This window comes from Choristoneura fumiferana, chromosome 7 (genome assembly GCF_025370935.1).
Source record: "Choristoneura fumiferana chromosome 7, NRCan_CFum_1, whole genome shotgun sequence".
NCBI classification, from domain to species: Eukaryota; Metazoa; Arthropoda; class Insecta; order Lepidoptera; family Tortricidae; genus Choristoneura; species Choristoneura fumiferana.
The window spans coordinates 6941564-6960698 of NC_133478.1; the positions used below are offsets into that span (position 1 = coordinate 6941564).

General features: G+C 38.4%; 2 protein-coding genes across 2 annotated transcripts; both read right to left on the minus strand.

The window, feature by feature from the left end:
• Positions 1-3314: 3314 nt before the first annotated feature.
• Positions 3315-6954, minus strand: LOC141429906 (cilia- and flagella-associated protein 61-like). The gene is made up of 7 exons (XM_074090463.1): positions 6948-6954; positions 6650-6761; positions 6117-6228; positions 5311-5387; positions 4725-4901; positions 4572-4650; positions 3315-3425 (listed from the first exon to the last, which is right to left on the minus strand). The coding sequence occupies exons 2-7, from the start codon at positions 6679-6681 to the stop codon at positions 3315-3317; spliced, it is 588 nt and encodes a 195-aa protein (XP_073946564.1). The 5' UTR covers positions 6682-6761; positions 6948-6954.
• Positions 6955-9667: 2713 nt separating this feature from the next.
• LOC141429907 (uncharacterized) lies at positions 9668-14600 on the minus strand. Its single transcript, XM_074090464.1, has 6 exons — positions 14397-14600; positions 13852-13986; positions 12985-13044; positions 11878-11961; positions 10146-10281; positions 9668-9772 (listed from the first exon to the last, which is right to left on the minus strand). The coding sequence occupies exons 1-6, from the start codon at positions 14540-14542 to the stop codon at positions 9668-9670; spliced, it is 666 nt and encodes a 221-aa protein (XP_073946565.1). The 5' UTR covers positions 14543-14600.
• Positions 14601-19135: the final 4535 nt, after the last annotated feature.

Genomic DNA, 19135 nt, shown 5'->3' on the forward strand with positions numbered 1-19135 from the left:
AGGGCCTCGTCTTGCTCTGGGTTTCAAATGAAGTTATCTTTAGCAATTCTCTATTTATTATTATTATGCTACATCTAAACTAGTTTTCCAAAATCTCCGCCCTTCGTACTTGCATCGCTGACCATGCGCAGAAGTTTCCTCAGGTTAATGTTGGCTTCGAACAGCGAGTTGATGACGAATACGTTCTCGGGCATCTCGGGCGGCGCGGGCACGCGGTGCGGCTGATAGTCTGGGTCGTCCATCAGCATACGTTCGCAGGTCTTGCCCTTCCTGCGATTGTTATTTAAGCTTGTGTAGTACAGTAAACTGCATTAAATATCAGCCACAGCGGAGCATTCAAAAATATCTGACACGTCCTACCTGCCCTCGAAATAGAGTCGTATCAGATATTTATGCGCTTTTGTTCTGTCAGATATGATTTATGCCAACTTAAGCGAAGCGTATATATTTTTTTGAACTTTAACACTTACTCCAATTCTTTGTCGAGTTCTAAAGACTCTTTCAAGTATTCAGGATGTTGAAACTGCTGGCCGCAAGTGATGACCAATTCGTCGTAGTATTTCATTCCGCCGTTTTTGAAGGACACACATTTCTTCTTCCTAGAAATCAATACTAAATAGTTTTTCAAGCTTTTATTTAACTTAAGTCGTCATCAAATCTTGCAAGTCAAAGTTCTCCCACGTCTAGTGATCGGACTGACTATAATACAGTTACAGTTAGCAAATACAGTAAAAGCTCATTCATTTTGACTCATTCATTTTTTGAGATCAATTTCAAGCTTCAAATTCATTGTAAGATGAAACGCTCACCTATTAATCGCCGTGACAACAGCACAAATGACGTCCACATAGAAGTAGAACGGAACGCACTTAAGGTACCGGTCTGTGTACCGTCCATTCTTCGGCACACACGTGTCGGCTGCTCGGAGGCATTCGGCTACCGTCGGAAGTCCGTGCTCCGAAATAAGGGTGACGTTTGTAAAGGTCAAGTATGATGATGTAGGACTAGAGAAACATTCAGAGACTATCACACTGGATGCGCTCTATGTCCTGCGGTCGGGTCAGCTGACAGACTTTAAGAATTGCAGGACGTAGAAAACATCCAGTTTGACAAGTCCTTCAGCACTTTTTATAACAACTCGACGGGTCTCTGGTTAAACCTCGTAGGTATATGAAATTTTAGGAGTTTCGAATAACCATTTTAGATAAGTTACACATCCTTAAATAGATATTCCAATTTCATTAAATCTCATGTACGAGGTTGAGTCAGGACTTCGAAACAGTAAGAACAGCTGCTGTAGCTTGAAAGAGGCGAGATATCAAGACGTGGTTGTGCGACTTGTGCGGCAAAATTATCAGCTATGTTTAGAAACTACGCAAAGACCAATGTTTTCTAAAGTATAAAAATTAAGCCGCTTGCATGTTCTCATTATTTTGGTTGCTCCTAAATCACGGATGTCTTGAGGTTTGTATTTTAGCCAGAAAACATATGCCTAAGCAATAGAAGTCTTACCCCATAAGCAAAGTTTCGAGGAAAGCCAAGCCAGTGCGACTAGCGCCTACCACCACGATGCCGTTATTTACGTCAACCTTGGGTATACTAGTCAATGGTCTCTCAAGCACCCACAACGCAAAAGGAGTCGATCTGAAGGGCAAATTAGAAAAGGTTTTACAGAGTGGTAGCTCCATACAAATAGTACCAGTGTTCTGCTCAAAATTTGATAATGACCTCGCGTTAAACGAACACCAATGATCTGATCAAAGTTGCCGGAAAGGAGTGAATGGAGAAGACACCAAAACGAGAGAAATAGTTTTCACTGCTGCTGGGGCCTACACTAAGCATTGGGTGGCAAGAGGCTGAAGAAGATTGACTATTATCCTGTTGTAAAATGTAACGATGTTCGTCTAAACTGCTGCGTAGTCACCGAAATCCATATAACCAAGGTAAGGTTAGCAGTGCCTACGAATATGTAATAGATGGTGAGTTACTTACACATCTTTGTATATTTTACTCAAGTCCTTGTTGCCGCTGACGTTGGGGACAATGCGACGTGGGCGCACGGGCATCATACGCCCCGCCAAAGACATCAGATTACGGCATGGATTCTGCGCACATAATCAAGAAAAGAATAGATGACAGGATAGCCTAATGGATAGAGAACCTGGATGTAAAGCAAGAGATCCCGGGTTCTATCCCCAGTTGGGGCCTGGGGCATCTTGCATGTTTAGTATGTATTTAAGTAAGTATAGATACTTATAACACAAGCCTGGCTATAATTTAAGTTTAGGTCAGTGAATGTCAATTGACCCGTGATATTTATTATTTATTTATAATACGAAACTATATAAAAACATAAAAAAATAATATGTGATTTAAATTTGAGAAAAAAATCCATTCAAAATGAATATCGTGTAAATATCTCACATTTCACTGTTACACTGACATCGTGAAAATTAAATATGACAAGAAATTGCGTCGCCATAGTCACCGATAGCGCAGGTTGTGATAGGTAGGTAATTGTGATGCATATTTTCACGGCGCGGAAAGTTCTCAGGATTGACCACCCTCGTGATTATGACTGTATATATCTAGAACTAGTAGTAGTTACCATTTTTTTTTACTGGACTTGGGCTCAGGTACCATCTTTTTGGGTGACACTCTTCCCGGCCCGGATAAAACCAACATGGAAATACCGTCCGTTTTTCGTGTACACGCCCATAGAACCTCATGTCAGTTTCTATGGGCTTGGGTTGGGCGTGTACACAAAAACAGGGTCGGTATTTCATGTCGGTATTATCCGGGCCGGGAAAGAGTGTCACCCATCTTTTTCATTAGAGCACACGTAAATTTGTGATGGCTGGTGGCCTAGTGGTTTGACCTATCGCTCTCAAGCAGAGGGTCGTGGGTTCAAACCCCGGCTCGCACCTCTGAGTTTTTCCAAATTCATGTGCGGAATTACATTTGAAATTTACCACGAGCTTAGCGGTGAAGGAAAACATCGTGAGGAAACCTGCACAAACCTGCCAAGCAATTTAATGGTGCGTATGAAGTTCCCAATCCGCACTGGACCCGCGTGGGAACTATGGCCCAAGCCCTCTTGTTCTGAGAGAAGGCTTGTGCCGAGCAGTGGACGTACCTATATAAGCTGGGATGACACGTAAAGTAGCCAGATGAAAATTTTAAAGTCCTGAGAAAAAATCTGATTTCCTTTAAAAAAATCCCGCCTTGGAATTTTTGTGCAAGCGACGTCGATTAGATCAATGATTCCGTATAGGAGGAAATAAAAGAAATATTAATTACAGCGTCGCCCTTAGCTAAGAGCCGGAGAGCCAGAATAACGTCGTGTAGTTGGAGTGACGCAGCAGATCCCGGATGTACCAGCGAGCGTGGGGTTCCATGACGGGCGACATTACACCTGCTAAAATCTGAAAAAAAAAAGCTTCATTCAAGTGGAGTTATGCCCTTTTAGAATAAGCACATCTTAAAAAAAAAAAAAATAATAAATAATTAATTTTAATAGTTGTAGCGAAATTTTAAAAATTCAGGGTTTTTCTCTTTCCAAACAGAATACAGAGAACGAAAATCAAATTATAGTCTTAAAATATAATTTTCAATTGTGGGTTGACAAAGATTCCATAGAATCTATGTTCAAACTATACCGTGTCAAAGGCGTGACCAAATTTTTAATTAAACATTTCGATGAAAAACGTTTAAACGCGTTCCTTCAAGCAGTCGGCTTGGTTTTGGTAGCAGAACCGGGCTAATAGCAAACGTGTAAAAAGTCCAGCTGCTGCTCACTATAAGTAGATAATATGCCAATATACAGTGTGGAAAAATAAGTCGGGTCCTGGAGGGAAATTACCTTAAATCCTTAAGTTGGCTAATTTTACTTCAAGGAGTCATTCCTTTATTTTTAAAAAGAAACAAAACTGCATTTACAGATTTTCTACAACTCGCTTGCCTCGCCCGGGACTCGAACCAACTAAAATTAAAAAAAACTCGCTATTTTATTATACTAATCGATAGGATTATTATTCAGGATAACATTTCTGTACAAACATTTGGTCTTACTCTCGTCTGTCGTACAAGATATCCATGAAGAATACCTATTTAGTATATAAGTTCTTTAATGAACATTACCTAGTAGGTAGGTACTTACTGTTCACTTTCAACAAGTAAAAGACACGTAACAGTTATCTTAAAGTTAATGTTAGATTTTACCAAATGTTTGCCAGATAAATTTTACCCTGAATAAATCGATTCGATCGATTACTATAATAAAATAGCGAGTGCATGTTTTTTTTAATTTTAGTAGGTTAGAGTCCCGGCGAGGCAAGAGAGTTTAAAAAACTTTGAATCCAATTTGTTTCTTTTTAAAAATAAAGGAATGTCTCATTGAAGTAAAATGAGCCAACTTAAGGATATAAGGTAGTATCCCTCCAGGGCCCGACATATTTTTCCACACTGTATATGATCTATTCACTCCTTATTTATTACCTTGGTAGTAGAGTCGTGTATAGATTATTTTAAGTACCGTAACCGCATCCACTGCACAACTTCTAAGTACTTACTGTGCCATCAGTACCCGGGCGTCGTGATTCGGCCTCCACGCCGTACTGCGTTCGAACTGCAGTGGCCTCTTCCAAGGGTCTACAACCCAAATAGTGAATTACTTACTCATTCGGAGTTAAAACTAACAGGATCAAAATATAACACTCCCTTACCCGACTACAATCATCCCAACCGGTTGGCTCTGGTTCAGAAGCACGTAGGAGTCCAAAGTAGAAGAATTCAGGCTCTTTTGGAAGAGATCCAACAGTACTTGCTTTCGAGGGGCATGTTCTAAGATGTCGTTCATAGCGGGAATATCGTAGGCTTCACCGGCACGCAGTGACACGTTCCTAAAGTATAGAAAAAAACATATACCTAATCACAGCCTAAGACCCATTGGGAAAAACTGCACCAATATTATATTCAATCGAAAAATTACTGAAATTAATCGTCACACAAGGGGCCAAACAAAGCCACAAAATTTCCTGTCAAAATACAATCTGTAAAGTATTACCTATATGAGGAGATTAAGGAAATCTAGACTGATCTAAATAACTGGAAAAAATGGATTGTGACCTAACCTTTTAGTCTCATTCCAATCAAACTATCTATTATAACATGTAGATTTAGGAGTTTCTGGATTCTGAATTTAACAGCGGAATTTTAAATCATCATGTCCAAAGTCCTCGAGCATATTCTTCAAATTATTTTTTAACGTAGGTACCTAATTAGATAGTTTGTTATAATTTTTAATCTTACCCACGTACAGAATTCACATGCGCAACATAAAGCGACTCGTTGATATACTTTTTTCGGTTGCCGAATGGAGACACCAGCTGAAAAAAATACTTAGATGATAATCTCAAATTTCACAAAAGTAACCTTGTAAGTCTTGTAACCCACGTGACATTGGAATCCCAAAGATTTTTTAACAATAAACTATCAAATAATAAATATTACCATATTTAGCGTATTTACTCAATGAATTCCTCTATATCAAACATTCAAGGACCACAGAAGCAAGACTGCAGAGGAAAGGCAAACTTGATAGATCACTTCCTCTGGTCAATTTGTCACGCATAAGCGCTTTTTATAATTTTATAGCCTCCTCTTTGAATTTAAGGGGCATTTAACACCCCCTCCCCTGCCTCCCAACTTCGTAGTCGATGCAAACTTTATGTCATACATATCTCGGTTGCATGGTGCACGCACTTCGCCTTTGGGATTTTGTAGTCATCCAAGGAGCCGTTATAGTTTCGCCATGTCCGTTCGTCAGCGGTTTAGCTTAAAAACTGCTAGAAAGCTGATGCATGAGCATACAGAGTACCTACCGCCGATATTCCGCCCAAAACTGATAGGGTTGTTGAAACGTGCCTCAGAAAATGAAATTACAATTATTCGATAACTATGTGTTACTTGGATGGAGCGACGACCTGGGGATCGCGGTGGATCCAAAAAACACAAGACCGGTCTGAGTGGAGAGCCTTGGGGTAAGCCTATGTCCAGCAGTGGACGTCTTTCGGCTGACATGATGATGATGTGTTACTTGTATCACAAGTTCTCACCGTAAAATGTTCCAAAAGAGGAAACGCAGCCAGGTTAGAAGGAAGGCACAAGACGCAGTAATCTCTGTTAGGAAATAGCTCGTACGCTACTTCTAGCATATCAAATCCGTATCTGAAAGGGATACCTAATATAAATAGCAATAATTAAAAAATGCCGGTCAGCCGGGAGACCTCTGTTGAACAAAATTTGTTTAATGCCTGCTATAATGAACTACTCGCCATTTGCATTCAGCGGTTGCCAGTAAGTAGGTAACTCTCGATCTCCCTTCCGGTTCGTGATCTCCGCTGGAGAAACCTTACTCCCCCAACGGTAATCGCTCACCCAAAGTAGAGAGAATATTTTTAAAGTTGATTGTTTGAGTGATTACGAATGGATTAATATTATTATTATTTTTTCACCATGTGAAAAATGTAAGTTAGTAAAAAAAATATTTACTGAGTTCTAATTGATCCTGATAATGTCTCTAAAATCAACCTGTAAAGACCGCCTAACTTGAGCATTTTTTTACTCAAATTCGCAAGAATGTACCTACCTTTCGTCATAGTCAGGGTGCATAGCAAACATTTCGAGTAGGAAGGCATTGGGGGGTCCCAAGTAATGGACAGGTTCCGGAATAGTATCTGTCTGGTTGAGAGAAACGGCCGCTGGAGCAAACATAATAAAACACTATTAAAAAATTTGATCTTGATACCTAAAAGTTGCTGACCTATGTATCGAAATTGGATTTTTTAGTTTTTTTTTTAATCTAGTTATTTGGCCCCTACTAAATATGCATGACAATTTGACAAGCACATTAAACAAGGTCATCTACTGTACCGTCTAACACTTACAAGATTTCTTATACTTCTCTTTTCATTGAGTGACCTCTCGTCTGTTGAATCTGGACTTGCTCCTTCCAGCATCTTTGTTATATACGAAGCTACGCTGTGGAAATAATGTTTTTTTATTAGTTTAATATCAGAACGTTTAAGTACTTAATAAATACCAAGACATTACAAAAAATAAAAAGTTTTCGGTTTCGCTAGCCAGTATTCTATTGTTTTGTATAACTTTTTATTGTACATAAGACATGAAAATAACTGTTATCAAGAGAAAGAGATGTAAAAAACCAGCAGCCAGTATTAAGAAAAGAAATATATTATTATTATTAAAACTATTCCGTGTTCAAGATATTCTTATTCTTAAATTTCGAAGACTGAAAAGTTTTGCGGACCAACTACCTACCTACCTCTTTATTTCACATAAAAATAAAATGAAAATAAATACAAATATACAGACAGGAAAGCAAAGGTTACCGTAAACTGCTTCAACTTTGCCCTCAGGCCCCACATTGCCTTATTCATTTAGAGTCGATAACTTAGCACTCTTATTGGTTTTAAACCAGAGGGCAAAGTTGAAGCAGTTTACGGTAGCTTTATACCTAAAAAGGGATCTCTTCCAGCTAACCTAGACTGACAGGTGTGACTAGTAGAGATTGACTAGGTATTTGAACTTTGTATTTAAGAATACCTAACTTACCTATTTTCATTGAACAAACGTTCTGTTAAAAAAAAAAGAAAATTGAAAACCTCTTAAGTTTGGCATAACTTTACCCATGGACATAAGAGTCGTATGAGATCATCTTGGGCACTCTCAGCAGGTCAGTGTCAATGTTCACAATATCGAACTCCAATTCATCTTCATCATTTTCCAAGATGTCCAGAACGTCACGGTGAGGGAAAGGCGTTTGAGAAAACGACATGTCATGTACCAGTGAGCTGTCTTCGTCGTTTATCCAGGCTACAGCCTGCGGAGAAAGTAGTTATTAAACTAGAACTGAATAATTTATCTAATCAGGTGTCCATATCCATGAACCAAAACAATTACTTTGCTCACCCGCGACCTTATGATAGCTACGTTAGACTCTAACATGAACTGATGTCTAACATCTGATAGCATGGTGAACGGCTTTGTTGCTCTAAAGATGAGCTTTGGTTGAGTTCGAAACGCATCAGTATAGTGTGGTGGTGGTGGTGGTGATAGATGGGTTTGTGTGATTTGTGTGTGTTCGTAAGTGGTTCACTGTAAAGTGTGGAGGTGGAGGAACTTTTTGTCATTAGTGTCTTCGCAGGTGTTATTAAAATAGATAATGCCCAGGGTTGTTTTTGATGAAATTTTAAGACCGATGCTGAATTTAGCGTGATTAAAGTTCTTGTGACTTGTTTTTCCGTTGTACTATAATAAACGTGCGACGCTAATGACGTTTGACCGCGCGGTCAAAACGCTCGAATATTCGCCCAGCTATCATAAGGTCGCGGGTGGGCAAAGTAATTGTTTTAGTTCATTAGAACTGAATACATAGGTGCTCCGCGATCACACCAGGGAGTGCATTGGAGGAATCGCTTTGCATTTTAAGCCCACCGCTTGGCTCACTAAACTGAGTTGAGTGTCAGTCTGGGGTTGAAATCTTGAGATAGTATCGCCGAATGCGCGGACACATATGAACCATCAAGTGATGGATGGATGGAGTGATGTGATTAGATTAGTCACATCACTCCATCCATGGATTCTACACGAAAATTCAAACGTCAGTTCAGTCCCATCGTTTTGATTTTCTGTCATTCACAACCACAACGGACGGATTGCATTTATAACATTAAGGGCCTGTTTCACCACTCGTCGACTGTCAGATAAAAGTAATGCCATCTTTGTTTATTCGGACAAAACAAACAGAGACGGCATCACTGATATCTGTCACTTAAAGTTAGTCGACAAGTGGTAAAACGGCCCTTAATTTTCACCAGTCCTGGACCATCAGTCCGTCAGTCCGTGAAGGTTACACGATACCTAATTCTGTCGTGATTCTAAGATATCTAACTATCAAATACTGAAACTTCAAATGAAAATTCATCACAACTCCTTGCCCTAGAAAGTTTTAGGTGGTGGAATGTCTTGAACGTTAGTCTAACTTAGTAGTAGTTCTTCTCCTCTCAATCAGCAAAAGCTTTATTTTAAACTTAATTAACTTATTATTAAATTATCATGAAAATTATACCTTGGACTTTTTCGCCGTCACTGTCTCAAAGTTAATATCACTAACTATTCTCGTGCCTAAATTCAGTGTGGACATGTTTAGCCCAGTATCAAACCTGAAAACGAGTAAATGGTTCATAATTACTGCAATGTGAGAAGCCTGTACTGTTGTATAGTCTTTTCGTTAATAATTGATGAAAAATATAAAAATTAAACAGTGACATTAACGGCGAACTGTAAAAGTGAAATTTTACATTATAACCGCGTTATAAGTTAAAGTCTTTACGATGACGCGTGCCGTAGCCGTGGTTTTATTACAGTGTCATTACTGTCTAATTTTGACAAAATCATGCGTCTTCGTGGATGGCACTAGGTAGTATAGTATATATACCACGCACTGTAACGAAATTCAGTTTGCTGTATGAAACTATGATCGTAAGCCAGGGTATCAAAGTAAACATGTCGTAATTAGGGACATACAGACAAAGAGCGGAGTCGACAGGCATGTTGATGTCTCCGGCGTCCTGTGGATGGTTTACTAGATGTCGCAGCCCCGAAAAGGAGAGAGCTCAAAACTCTCCTCCAAACCTTCGAAGTTGATCTGCGTGTTCAATATCATCACTCCGACAGCCAACTCTTTATGCTAAAAACCAATGAGACAAAATAGATATTGAATACATCAAAGATTGGTTCACCATGTCATCATCATCATGTCAGCCGAAAGACGTCCACTGCTGGACATAGGCCTCCCCCAAGGCTCTCCACTCAGACCGGTCTTGTGCTTTCCGCATCCACCGCGAACCCGCGATCTTAACCAAGTCGTCGCTCCATCTTGTTGGAGGCCTACCGACAGGTCCAGAAATTAAAAAGAAAGAAACATTGGTTCACCTATAAATTAATTTCAATAATTTTCTAGTTTTTGTAAGTTACGCGGCATTAAATATTGTTAGAGTTTCGCGGCATTGCAGTATCATCGACGATATAGATAGTCTCTAAAAATATGGAGTCTAAGTTACCTCACAAACTAGCAAAACCCTCTCAGACTCGGGGTGTTTCGATATCAACTCGCTGATGTAGAACTCGCCATATATTTCCTGGAGGCGTTTCGAATGTCGCTCTATGATCGGCACTAAGTCGTCATTGTCCTCCTCACTGCAAACACCAAGGGGCTAATACGAAATTCGAAGTTCGTCTCTTACCGTCGCTCCCACTCTCCTTATATTATTTAACACGAGAGTGTTAAATAATATAAGGGTCAGCCTGGCGTCAGCGGGACGGCAAGACACGAAGTTCGGATTTTGCACTTAGTTCGTAGTAGGTGGGTCAATTCACTACTTTACGAACTTTGGGCTCTTCGCTGCTTACAAAATGTCTCTGGCAGTTACTAAAAAGGTACTAAGATATTTCATTTAATACGTTGAACAACGTAGGATGGCAGTATTCGTACACCATGTTACTTACAAAAATCTGCAATTGTTTAAAATCGCACATTAGTGTCGTAAAAAAGTTATTGGCCTAGGTAGGTTTTAGGGTCAGTTACTGTACGAACTTAGAACTACAGTCAGCTAGTGTGGGGAGGCCTCAATAGAGAGAGGGCATAAGCCTGGGGAGAAATTCGAAGGAAGATAAGTAGTTAGAAGTTCAATTAATAACCCATCCAAATCCATCACACTATACCTACATCTTATTTATACACATTTAATACATGTATATTAAGGTTTGCTGGAAGAGATAAGGCAGCTATTGCTTACCTACTTGTAATTCTCTTCTGTGTATCTGTTTTGTATCGCTTACTATTTCTGGTGTACCATCAGCCAAATATTGTCTACCACCCTAAGCTGATAATCGTTTGCATGTCATAAACAATAATGCCAATAGAGTGTCTGTCAACTTGAAAGTTCGACTTTAGCGACATATTCATTGATAGGAACTTGTTTAAAAATTGGTAAGTAGACCACTTATTTGGCTGATGGTACAATAACGAGTCTTTGTTCCGCTCTTCGATTACTAGGTACCGCTAGGCCGCTATATACTAGGTGTAAGTATTGATATAGGTACCTACATATAGGTAATCTACCTACCTTACCCAAACAACTCCGATGTTTCTGGCGGCAACTGTTAGCACCTATAGTCTCTAGACTGATTTTCTATACCAGGGTTACTCAAAGTGGGGTACGCGAACCCCTAGGGGTTCGCTATTCGACGGTAAGGGGTTCGCGACAAGGTTTACGTGACTCCAAAAACCACCAGGCTGCAAGACTAGCAAGATGATCAAGATTGGTTTTTGGAATATTTTTGTATTATTTATTTTTAATTTCTCCAACAGTCAATTTTATTACTTTCTTTGGGGGGGGGTTCGCTATCGTCTAGAAACTTTAACAGGGGTACGTGGAGCCATAAGTTTGAGAAACCCTGTTCTATACTATGAACGACATCCCGAGTAGATTCCTTTTCAGGAATGTTTTCAATAAGTTGTAAATTAACTTACTGTAAATTATTTGACTAGCTGATTCTCTGTTTTATCTACTTACAGGCTGTTCCAGAGTATTAAATCGTAATAGTGATTCCTCCGTCAATACTGTGGCGTTTGGTATGAGCCTTCGTAGATACTTAGGTTAGAAATACCCTAATTAACACGCTATATTCATCTTTATCCAGAAGGTAGAGAAACGTATAATAAAATAAGAATGTCTTCACAAAGCTACAATATAATGAGTTGCAGTCTTTATATAATCAAGGTTTACTAACACAGCCCTCCGTATCCTGAGACGCGGGCACACCTCCGAGCGGTCCGCTATGCAGAGCACGGGCAGGGAGTCGCCGGGCACCCCGCTCCATCACCGTCACACGACGGAACATGGCTTCGCTACGGCTCTGGCCTGGAACTAGCACTGGAAAGGCGAAACTACGCGAATAAATATCATTATCGTCGTACAGACTATTACTAATACCTATTTATGTCCTCAGGTAGGCTCCTCGTATAGCAATACGGTATTTGACAATTTCTGAACTTGCCACACCCAACATAATTATTATGAAAATATGAAATTATAGATGAACAGACAATAAGTATTCAGCGAAGAGAAAAATTAATTCAGTTGAAAATTGGATTTCTAACTGTCTCTTTCTAAGTGGCTTTTCTCTGTGCAGCAGGAATGACGTCACATGCAAGTAGGCATATCTTGCTCCGTCTAATCTTGAATTTCAAACTTTTGTAACTCTAGTAATATAGGTACTCGTATATGTAAAGGTAGCTTAAAAAAATATTTTCTGTTCGATAATATGCCTTGTTAAGCTTTAATTTATGAAATAAACAAATAAAAGTCAAATACTCACCTTATAGAATATGACGCGCGTGATGCGATGACTTTACTAACCTTTCCTTCGTTCTTCAACTACTAAAATATAGACACGTATTGCCGTATTGCCTAACGTTTCTGCAGCGCTACTACAAAACTCGAAGTTCGTATCGTACCGTCCCTCTCGCCCTTGTATTAAATAGTATAAGTGTCAGAGGGACCGCACGACACGAACTTCGAGTTGCGAGTTTCGTGGTAGACCTGCTGGCGCTCGCGATCGCAATCAAATGATAGTGTTTTGTTTGCAAAATCTGTCATTTGATTGCGATCGCGAGCGTCAGAAACGTTAGGCAATACGGCCTCGGGCTCTTAGAGTATTAGGTAAACCTACTCCACAAAAGGTTCATCTAACTAGCTAATAAGCAATAAAGATCGAAACTATTCACAAACTTACACTGGTAATTAACCAAAGACTTGACCATAGCAATGTGTGTGAGGTACGCATCATGCATGAACATGCTCCTCAAGAGGCTGTCCACAACTTCGCGGGGAGTACACCGGTTCCCAACATAGCAGGTGAATGAACAATGTGTTACGGGAGTTCAATTCCACTGTTCTGAAAAATCATATTGAATGCAATTTAAAACCAGATCTGAAAAACTAAATTAGATTTCGGAAGTAGATAACTACTACGTATATAATTGTAAATGAAATTGCTACATAATAACTGATAGTCTCTGAGCAAAGCCGCGGATGGACTGACAGACAGACATGGCGAAACTATAAGGATTCCGTTTCTGGCAGTTTGGCTACGGAACCCTAAAAATGAGGCAGACTACAAAAGTAAGAAGGAAAGTGAAAAGACTAAACCGTTATTGACGAAAGACAACAAATATTTCAGTCAGTTATAGTTCAATGAATTGGCAACTTATTATGTAGAGGTACCGTCAGCCAAATATGTGGTCTACCACCCTAAAGTTGATAATCGCTCGCATGTCACAAAACAATAATGCCAATATACGTATCTGTCAACTTGAAAGTTTGACTTTAGCGACTTATTCATTTGATAGGAACTTGTTTATAAATTGATAGACCACTTATTTGGCTGATGGTACTTAGTCAAGCTTACAGACGGTCAATTCGTATTTCCTGGACTATTCTTTTGGGGAGAAACCGCCTCGTCACACATTCGCGGCCACATGCGCTACGGCGCTACGCTCGTAGCGCGTAGCAACGTTTTTCCGCTTTGTAGCGAAAACTGCCGACGAGCAGAGAACTCCCCTAACGGATTCTTAGCACTGAATATGTTAAATGTGACGAGACAGAAGACGACTCAGCTCTTAATTTTAGTTAGATTTCTGCCACAAGCAAAGAACCCTAACTAGAAAATGTAGGTAAGTATTTAACTTCTACTTATAAGTACTTGTATTTGGTCCATATATACTCTTCCCAAGCTCGCGGATGCAACGCCGGTATCAAAGGATTATCTTTAGCAGCGAGGAATCCAACAATTACACCGTTGGCATCCAATTGTACTATGGACAGCACGCAGTCCTCACTAGGTACAAACAAAAATAAGATTAATATAAAATACTTATTCAAACTGATCATCATACGTACGTAAACTTTACAATGTGCACGAAAATGGTAAGTACAGTCACTAGCACCAATATCTGACACAACAAAGTGTGCAGAAAAATACCTATCTGATAAGACTCTATATTTCTAGAGCCGGTAAGACGTGTCAGATATAGACGAAGTCGCGGCCAGCGTCTAGTTTTGAATGCAGCAGTACTAGTCGTTTTATTTTTAAAATTTTAGAAATACAGAGGCAACACACATCGTTAGGTCCTTCAGACAGAAGTTCACGCTACATGACTGTGTAGGTGCACGTGAGTAAATGATCAGTTGTCAGTGAACCTAGGGACTTTCGATGCTGTTTGATAGTTGATAGCCTAGGGTTCTTACATTAGATGTATTACGTCAAGAATGTGGTCGATGCGAAAGTTGTTTGCCATGGATTCGTTTATGAGTCTCAATATGAAGGTCGCATCTTCAAGTGCAGCCAACCTCACTTTGCCTAAAGCTGGCGGGGCAAAAACACGAGAAACCATATTGATTTAATTAATATGCTTTCACGAAATCATTCTCGATATAGAAGTAGTAAATGACTATGACAGACTGTGACCATACTGTGACAGAAGACAATTTTTTGACGACTACTAAGAAAATTGTTTTTTTGAAAGTGATGTTTATGGAAGCCTGAAAATCCACCTCAAAGAGTTTAAACGAAACGAAAAAAATAGTAAGGTGCATAAAGTTCCTAACTACTAATTAGTAACAGTCACATTATCAGGCAGGGCTTGGGCAGGGTATCCTACTCCGCATTTTGCTAGAAGAACTCGACGGCGTCGTCTGAACGGACTAATTTCACAGGGCTGCCGAACGCCAGTACAATATAAATATGAGTTATATTATGACTTTATGTATGATTTCTGAAGTACTTGTTTGATGTTGATGATGTGAATCTAAAACCGGGTATAGACTACAAGAAAAATCGTGCACGTTGCATTACATTGCGAGGCCGTAAAGCCAACGAGTTTGTAGTGGTCAATCGAGCGCCATGCCATAATGTAATGCAACTTGCACGATTTTTCTTGTAAGTTTAAAAATGATTTCAAAATATGGAATTTTGGGAACAAGTAAGTCTTCAAAATTAGACGAGTTTATTGTAGGTGTTAAATAAAATTCATGTCAACGTACTTATCCTTATTTAATACACTTAAACCAAACTCAAAGCATCCTCGATTTTTAAACATTGTACCTAAATCATTTGTAGAAACCATAAGTCATTCAGGCAGGGGGCTACTCGTAGACTAACACGGGCCATTTGAGCTTCAACTTAACCATTAAAGAACTTCATAAACGAAAATGATTAATATCCTTAATATACAGAACACATGTTACAATCTAAATAAAAAATAATTTAATTCAGCAACAATAATCTTACTCGCTCTATTTAGCGTTCAATAAATAAGATGACTTCATTTTGTGGATTTCTTTGGAGTTGTTGACACATGCAAATAGCACTAAGGATTTTTCTAATTAGGTATGTGTCTGACAAGGTATCCTTGCGGAAACTTGAAGGGTGGGATCCTCAGCAGCAATAGTCCCAGTGCAATGGCGTCAATAATATGTACAAGCGAGTCTAGATACATTTACGAAAAACCCAAAACCCAGCTTAAAAATAAACTCCAGATAATCGTAATACATGATCACAAATCATCATGAATATGTTAATTCCGCTAAAATAATTAAAATATACAAAGTTAAAGGTTAACCCATTGTTTGTGTTATGTTAATGCAAATCTTAACAGCGAAAAACACTTTAGGCGGACGTTTCCCTGCTATTTACAAAAACAAAACCAAAAAGGCGACCTGCAGTTATTATAGATTCACCTGCGGGTGGAGATCAAAAAGTTGGACCACATTTGACTACGTTCAATGGTAGTTAAACCAAACAAAACGATTGACTGGAAAAACTGTCAATCATAATTGTACCTATAGGAAATTTTCGTATCGCAATAGTAGGTAATCCTTCATACTAATGTTAACCCCCGAGACGCAAAAAGAGGAGTATTGTAAGTTTGACGCCAATGTCTATATATGTCTGTGGCACGTAGCTTTCAAACTGATGGACCAATTTCAATTCGGTTCTTTTACCAGAAAGCGAGTTTCCCTGCGGTAATTTTTAGCTGATTCATTAACCTTTTCACCGCCCCAGTCATCAAGTCGTGACAGCCAATGGAATGCCTCACACGCCACGGTCATCTATACATGACCAACATACTCGAAATGAATCCTTCTGCAATGGAATTAAAAATCAAGTTGATTTGTCGCTGGTCTTTCTGTGGCGTACAGAGCAAGTCACTTCGTTTTTTTTGTGGCGGTGAAGAGATTAAAATCGGTTTGGCCGTTTTTGCGATATTGAACTTTGAAATTTCAATTTCGGGTGATTTTCAGCTTTTCTATGTTGGTTAGGTTATAACTCGTAACATGCGGAGTTAAGGTGTTCAACTTTTGGAGCTTCACCCTTGTATAAGGAAAATACTAAGTGCTTATCGATATTAGATTTAAAATGCGTCTCAGGCGATAATGTATAAAAATAATGAAAAAACATACTACGTCAATAAAACTTAATATCGGTAACCACGTCTTCGGTTAGGTAATACCAAATATCATCTCAATCGTGATGTATACGTACATTAAAACTAGAAGATTATGCTTTAAAATTACACAAGTATAAATCCATTAACCTAAATTAAACGGAATCTAGTATCAATAAGATTAAAAATAGAAATCATACTATAAAAAAAGCATGTTAAATTAAAAATTGTAAAACACGCTTCCACACTTAATTGTCCTATATTGTGAGTTTCCTTTAAACATACAAAAATATCGTTAGTATCGATCGTATTTATTTCTGCTATATATTCAATCTGGTTCTACTAGATTTAAAATAATGCACTATTGGAACAAAGGCTTGGATGTGCAGGCTCTGAAATACATTTGATAATTACTTGACTATTCGAATTAGGGTTTTTCAACAGGCGAATTATCGCTAGATGGCGTTAGTATCGTGAAAGGTCCGTTTGACATTTCTGTCACGCTTGTGATTGGATAAATATCTAAATGAGCCAATCGAGAGCAAAGCTGTAACGTCAAACGGACCTCACGATACTAACGCCATCTAGCGATATTTCGCCTGTCGAAAAACCCTCATTAGATAGTTACTTGGTGGACAAATTTTTCATATGTATACATAAGAAGATTCGAACCCCACACCTCAGAGTCTGGACATGTTTGTATCAGTCAAATGTATTATGATATGCGCAACACAAAAGCTGTCACAATATTACATACTATTGTAATGTAATTCTACATTATTAAATTTTAGCATTATTGCTTATTTTAACAAACATTATTAATTGTTATATGAAAATGTCACCTTCCTATTGAGTATCGTATAATAAAACTTTGTCTAGGAATCTATATCGAATGTTAGTTTTTATCATAAAACTATAAGCGATGTGGACATTCAAGGCTGATAATATAATCATAAATTAAAACTATGAAAATGCCTATCTAATATTTGCTCTTAATTAGGAATACAAAACTATTCTGCAGTACGCCGCAGCAGTAGCGTTAGGCTGCAGCTCTGTCGTAATGCATTTTAATAAGATGCGAGTATACGAGATAAAATTATCCTTAAGGCAAGTGAATATTATAATTGCTATACTTCAGAAACACTATCACACAAATCCGGGGAATTTAAGAGATCAAATACAGTGTTTTTTCATTTTTAATATATTCAACCTTTGACTATCATACAGTTATTGTAAAGTGAACCAAATATTACTTTACTTCCACACCGGCAACACTTTCTCAAGATAAATTTAAAATGCTTTCCCGAAGCGTATACTGTCGAAAATTTATCTCTTAGCTTAATATCCTCAAGCGTCTAAATCACTTTAAGTCCACAACACACTATTTTCGTCGCATTTGCACCATTTTGTTTCACACGAGTATAAACTTTTGTGCATAAAGAGTCCTGCGTAAAAAAACGTCAGACTTCACACATAATGACACAACTTTTATCGCTAGATAGTATCGTGAAAGGTCCGTTTGACATTTCTGTCACGCTTGTGATTGGATAAATATCTAAATGAGCCAATCGAGAGCAAAGCTGTAACGTCAAACGGACCTCACGATACTAACGCCATCTAGCGATATTTCGCCTGTCGAAAAACCCTCATTAGATAGTTACTTGGTGGACAAATTTTTCATATGTATACATAAGAAGATTCGAACCCCACACCTCAGAGTCTGGACATGTTTGTATCAGTCAAATGTATTATGATATGCGCAACACAAAAGCTGTCACAATATTACATAGTAATGTAATTCTACATTATTAAATTTTAGCATTATTGCTTATTTTAACAAACATTATTAATTGTTATATGAAAATGTCACCTTCCTATTGAGTATCGTATAATAAAACTTTGTCTAGGAATCTATATCGAATGTTAGTTTTTATCATAAAACTATAAGCGATGTGGACATTCAAGGCTGATAATATAATCATAAATTAAAACTATGAAAATGCCTATCTAATATTTGCTCTTAATTAGGAATACAAAACTATTCTGCAGTACGCCGCAGCAGTAGCGTTAGGCTGCAGCTCTGTCGTAATGCATTTTAATAAGATGCGAGTATACGAGATAAAATTATCCTTAAGGCAAGTGAATATTATAATTGCTATACTTCAGAAACACTATCACACAAATCCGGGGAATTTAAGAGATCAAATACAGTGTTTTTTCATTTTTAATATATTCAACCTTTGACTATCATACAGTTATTGTAAAGTGAACCAAATATTACTTTACTTCCACACCGGCAACACTTTCTCAAGATAAATTTAAAATGCTTTCCCGAAGCGTATACTGTCGAAAATTTATCTCTTAGCTTAATATCCTCAAGCGTCTAAATCACTTTAAGTCCACAACACACTATTTTCGTCGCATTTGCACCATTTTGTTTCACACGAGTATAAACTTTTGTGCATAAAGAGTCCTGCGTAAAAAAACGTCAGACTTCACACATTTATGACACTTTTTCTATGTATAAAGAGATGCACCGAA

What these genes read in the sequence shown, in the direction of transcription:
- LOC141429906 (XM_074090463.1), bottom strand. Translation starts at nt 6,681, where the DNA reads ATGTTTGCTATGCACCCTGACTATGACGAAAG. An exon ending in CATGTGAATTCTGTACGTGG is followed by an intron (nt 4,902 to 5,310) that starts GTAAGATTAAAA and finishes TCTATACTTTAG; the next exon opens with GAACGTGTCACTGCGTGCCG. An exon ending in GTTGGGATGATTGTAGTCGG is followed by an intron (nt 4,651 to 4,724) that starts GTAAGGGAGTGT and finishes TTTGGGTTGTAG; the next exon opens with ACCCTTGGAAGAGGCCACTG.
- LOC141429907 (XM_074090464.1), bottom strand. Translation starts at nt 14,542, where the DNA reads ATGGTTTCTCGTGTTTTTGCCCCGCCAGCTTTAGGCAAAGTGAGGTTG. An exon ending in CTTGACGTAATACATCTAAT is followed by an intron (nt 13,987 to 14,396) that starts GTAAGAACCCTA and finishes GTTTGTACCTAG; the next exon opens with TGAGGACTGCGTGCTGTCCA. An exon ending in GGGTTTTGCTAGTTTGTGAG is followed by an intron (nt 9,773 to 10,145) that starts GTAACTTAGACT and finishes ATTGGTTTTTAG; the next exon opens with CATAAAGAGTTGGCTGTCGG.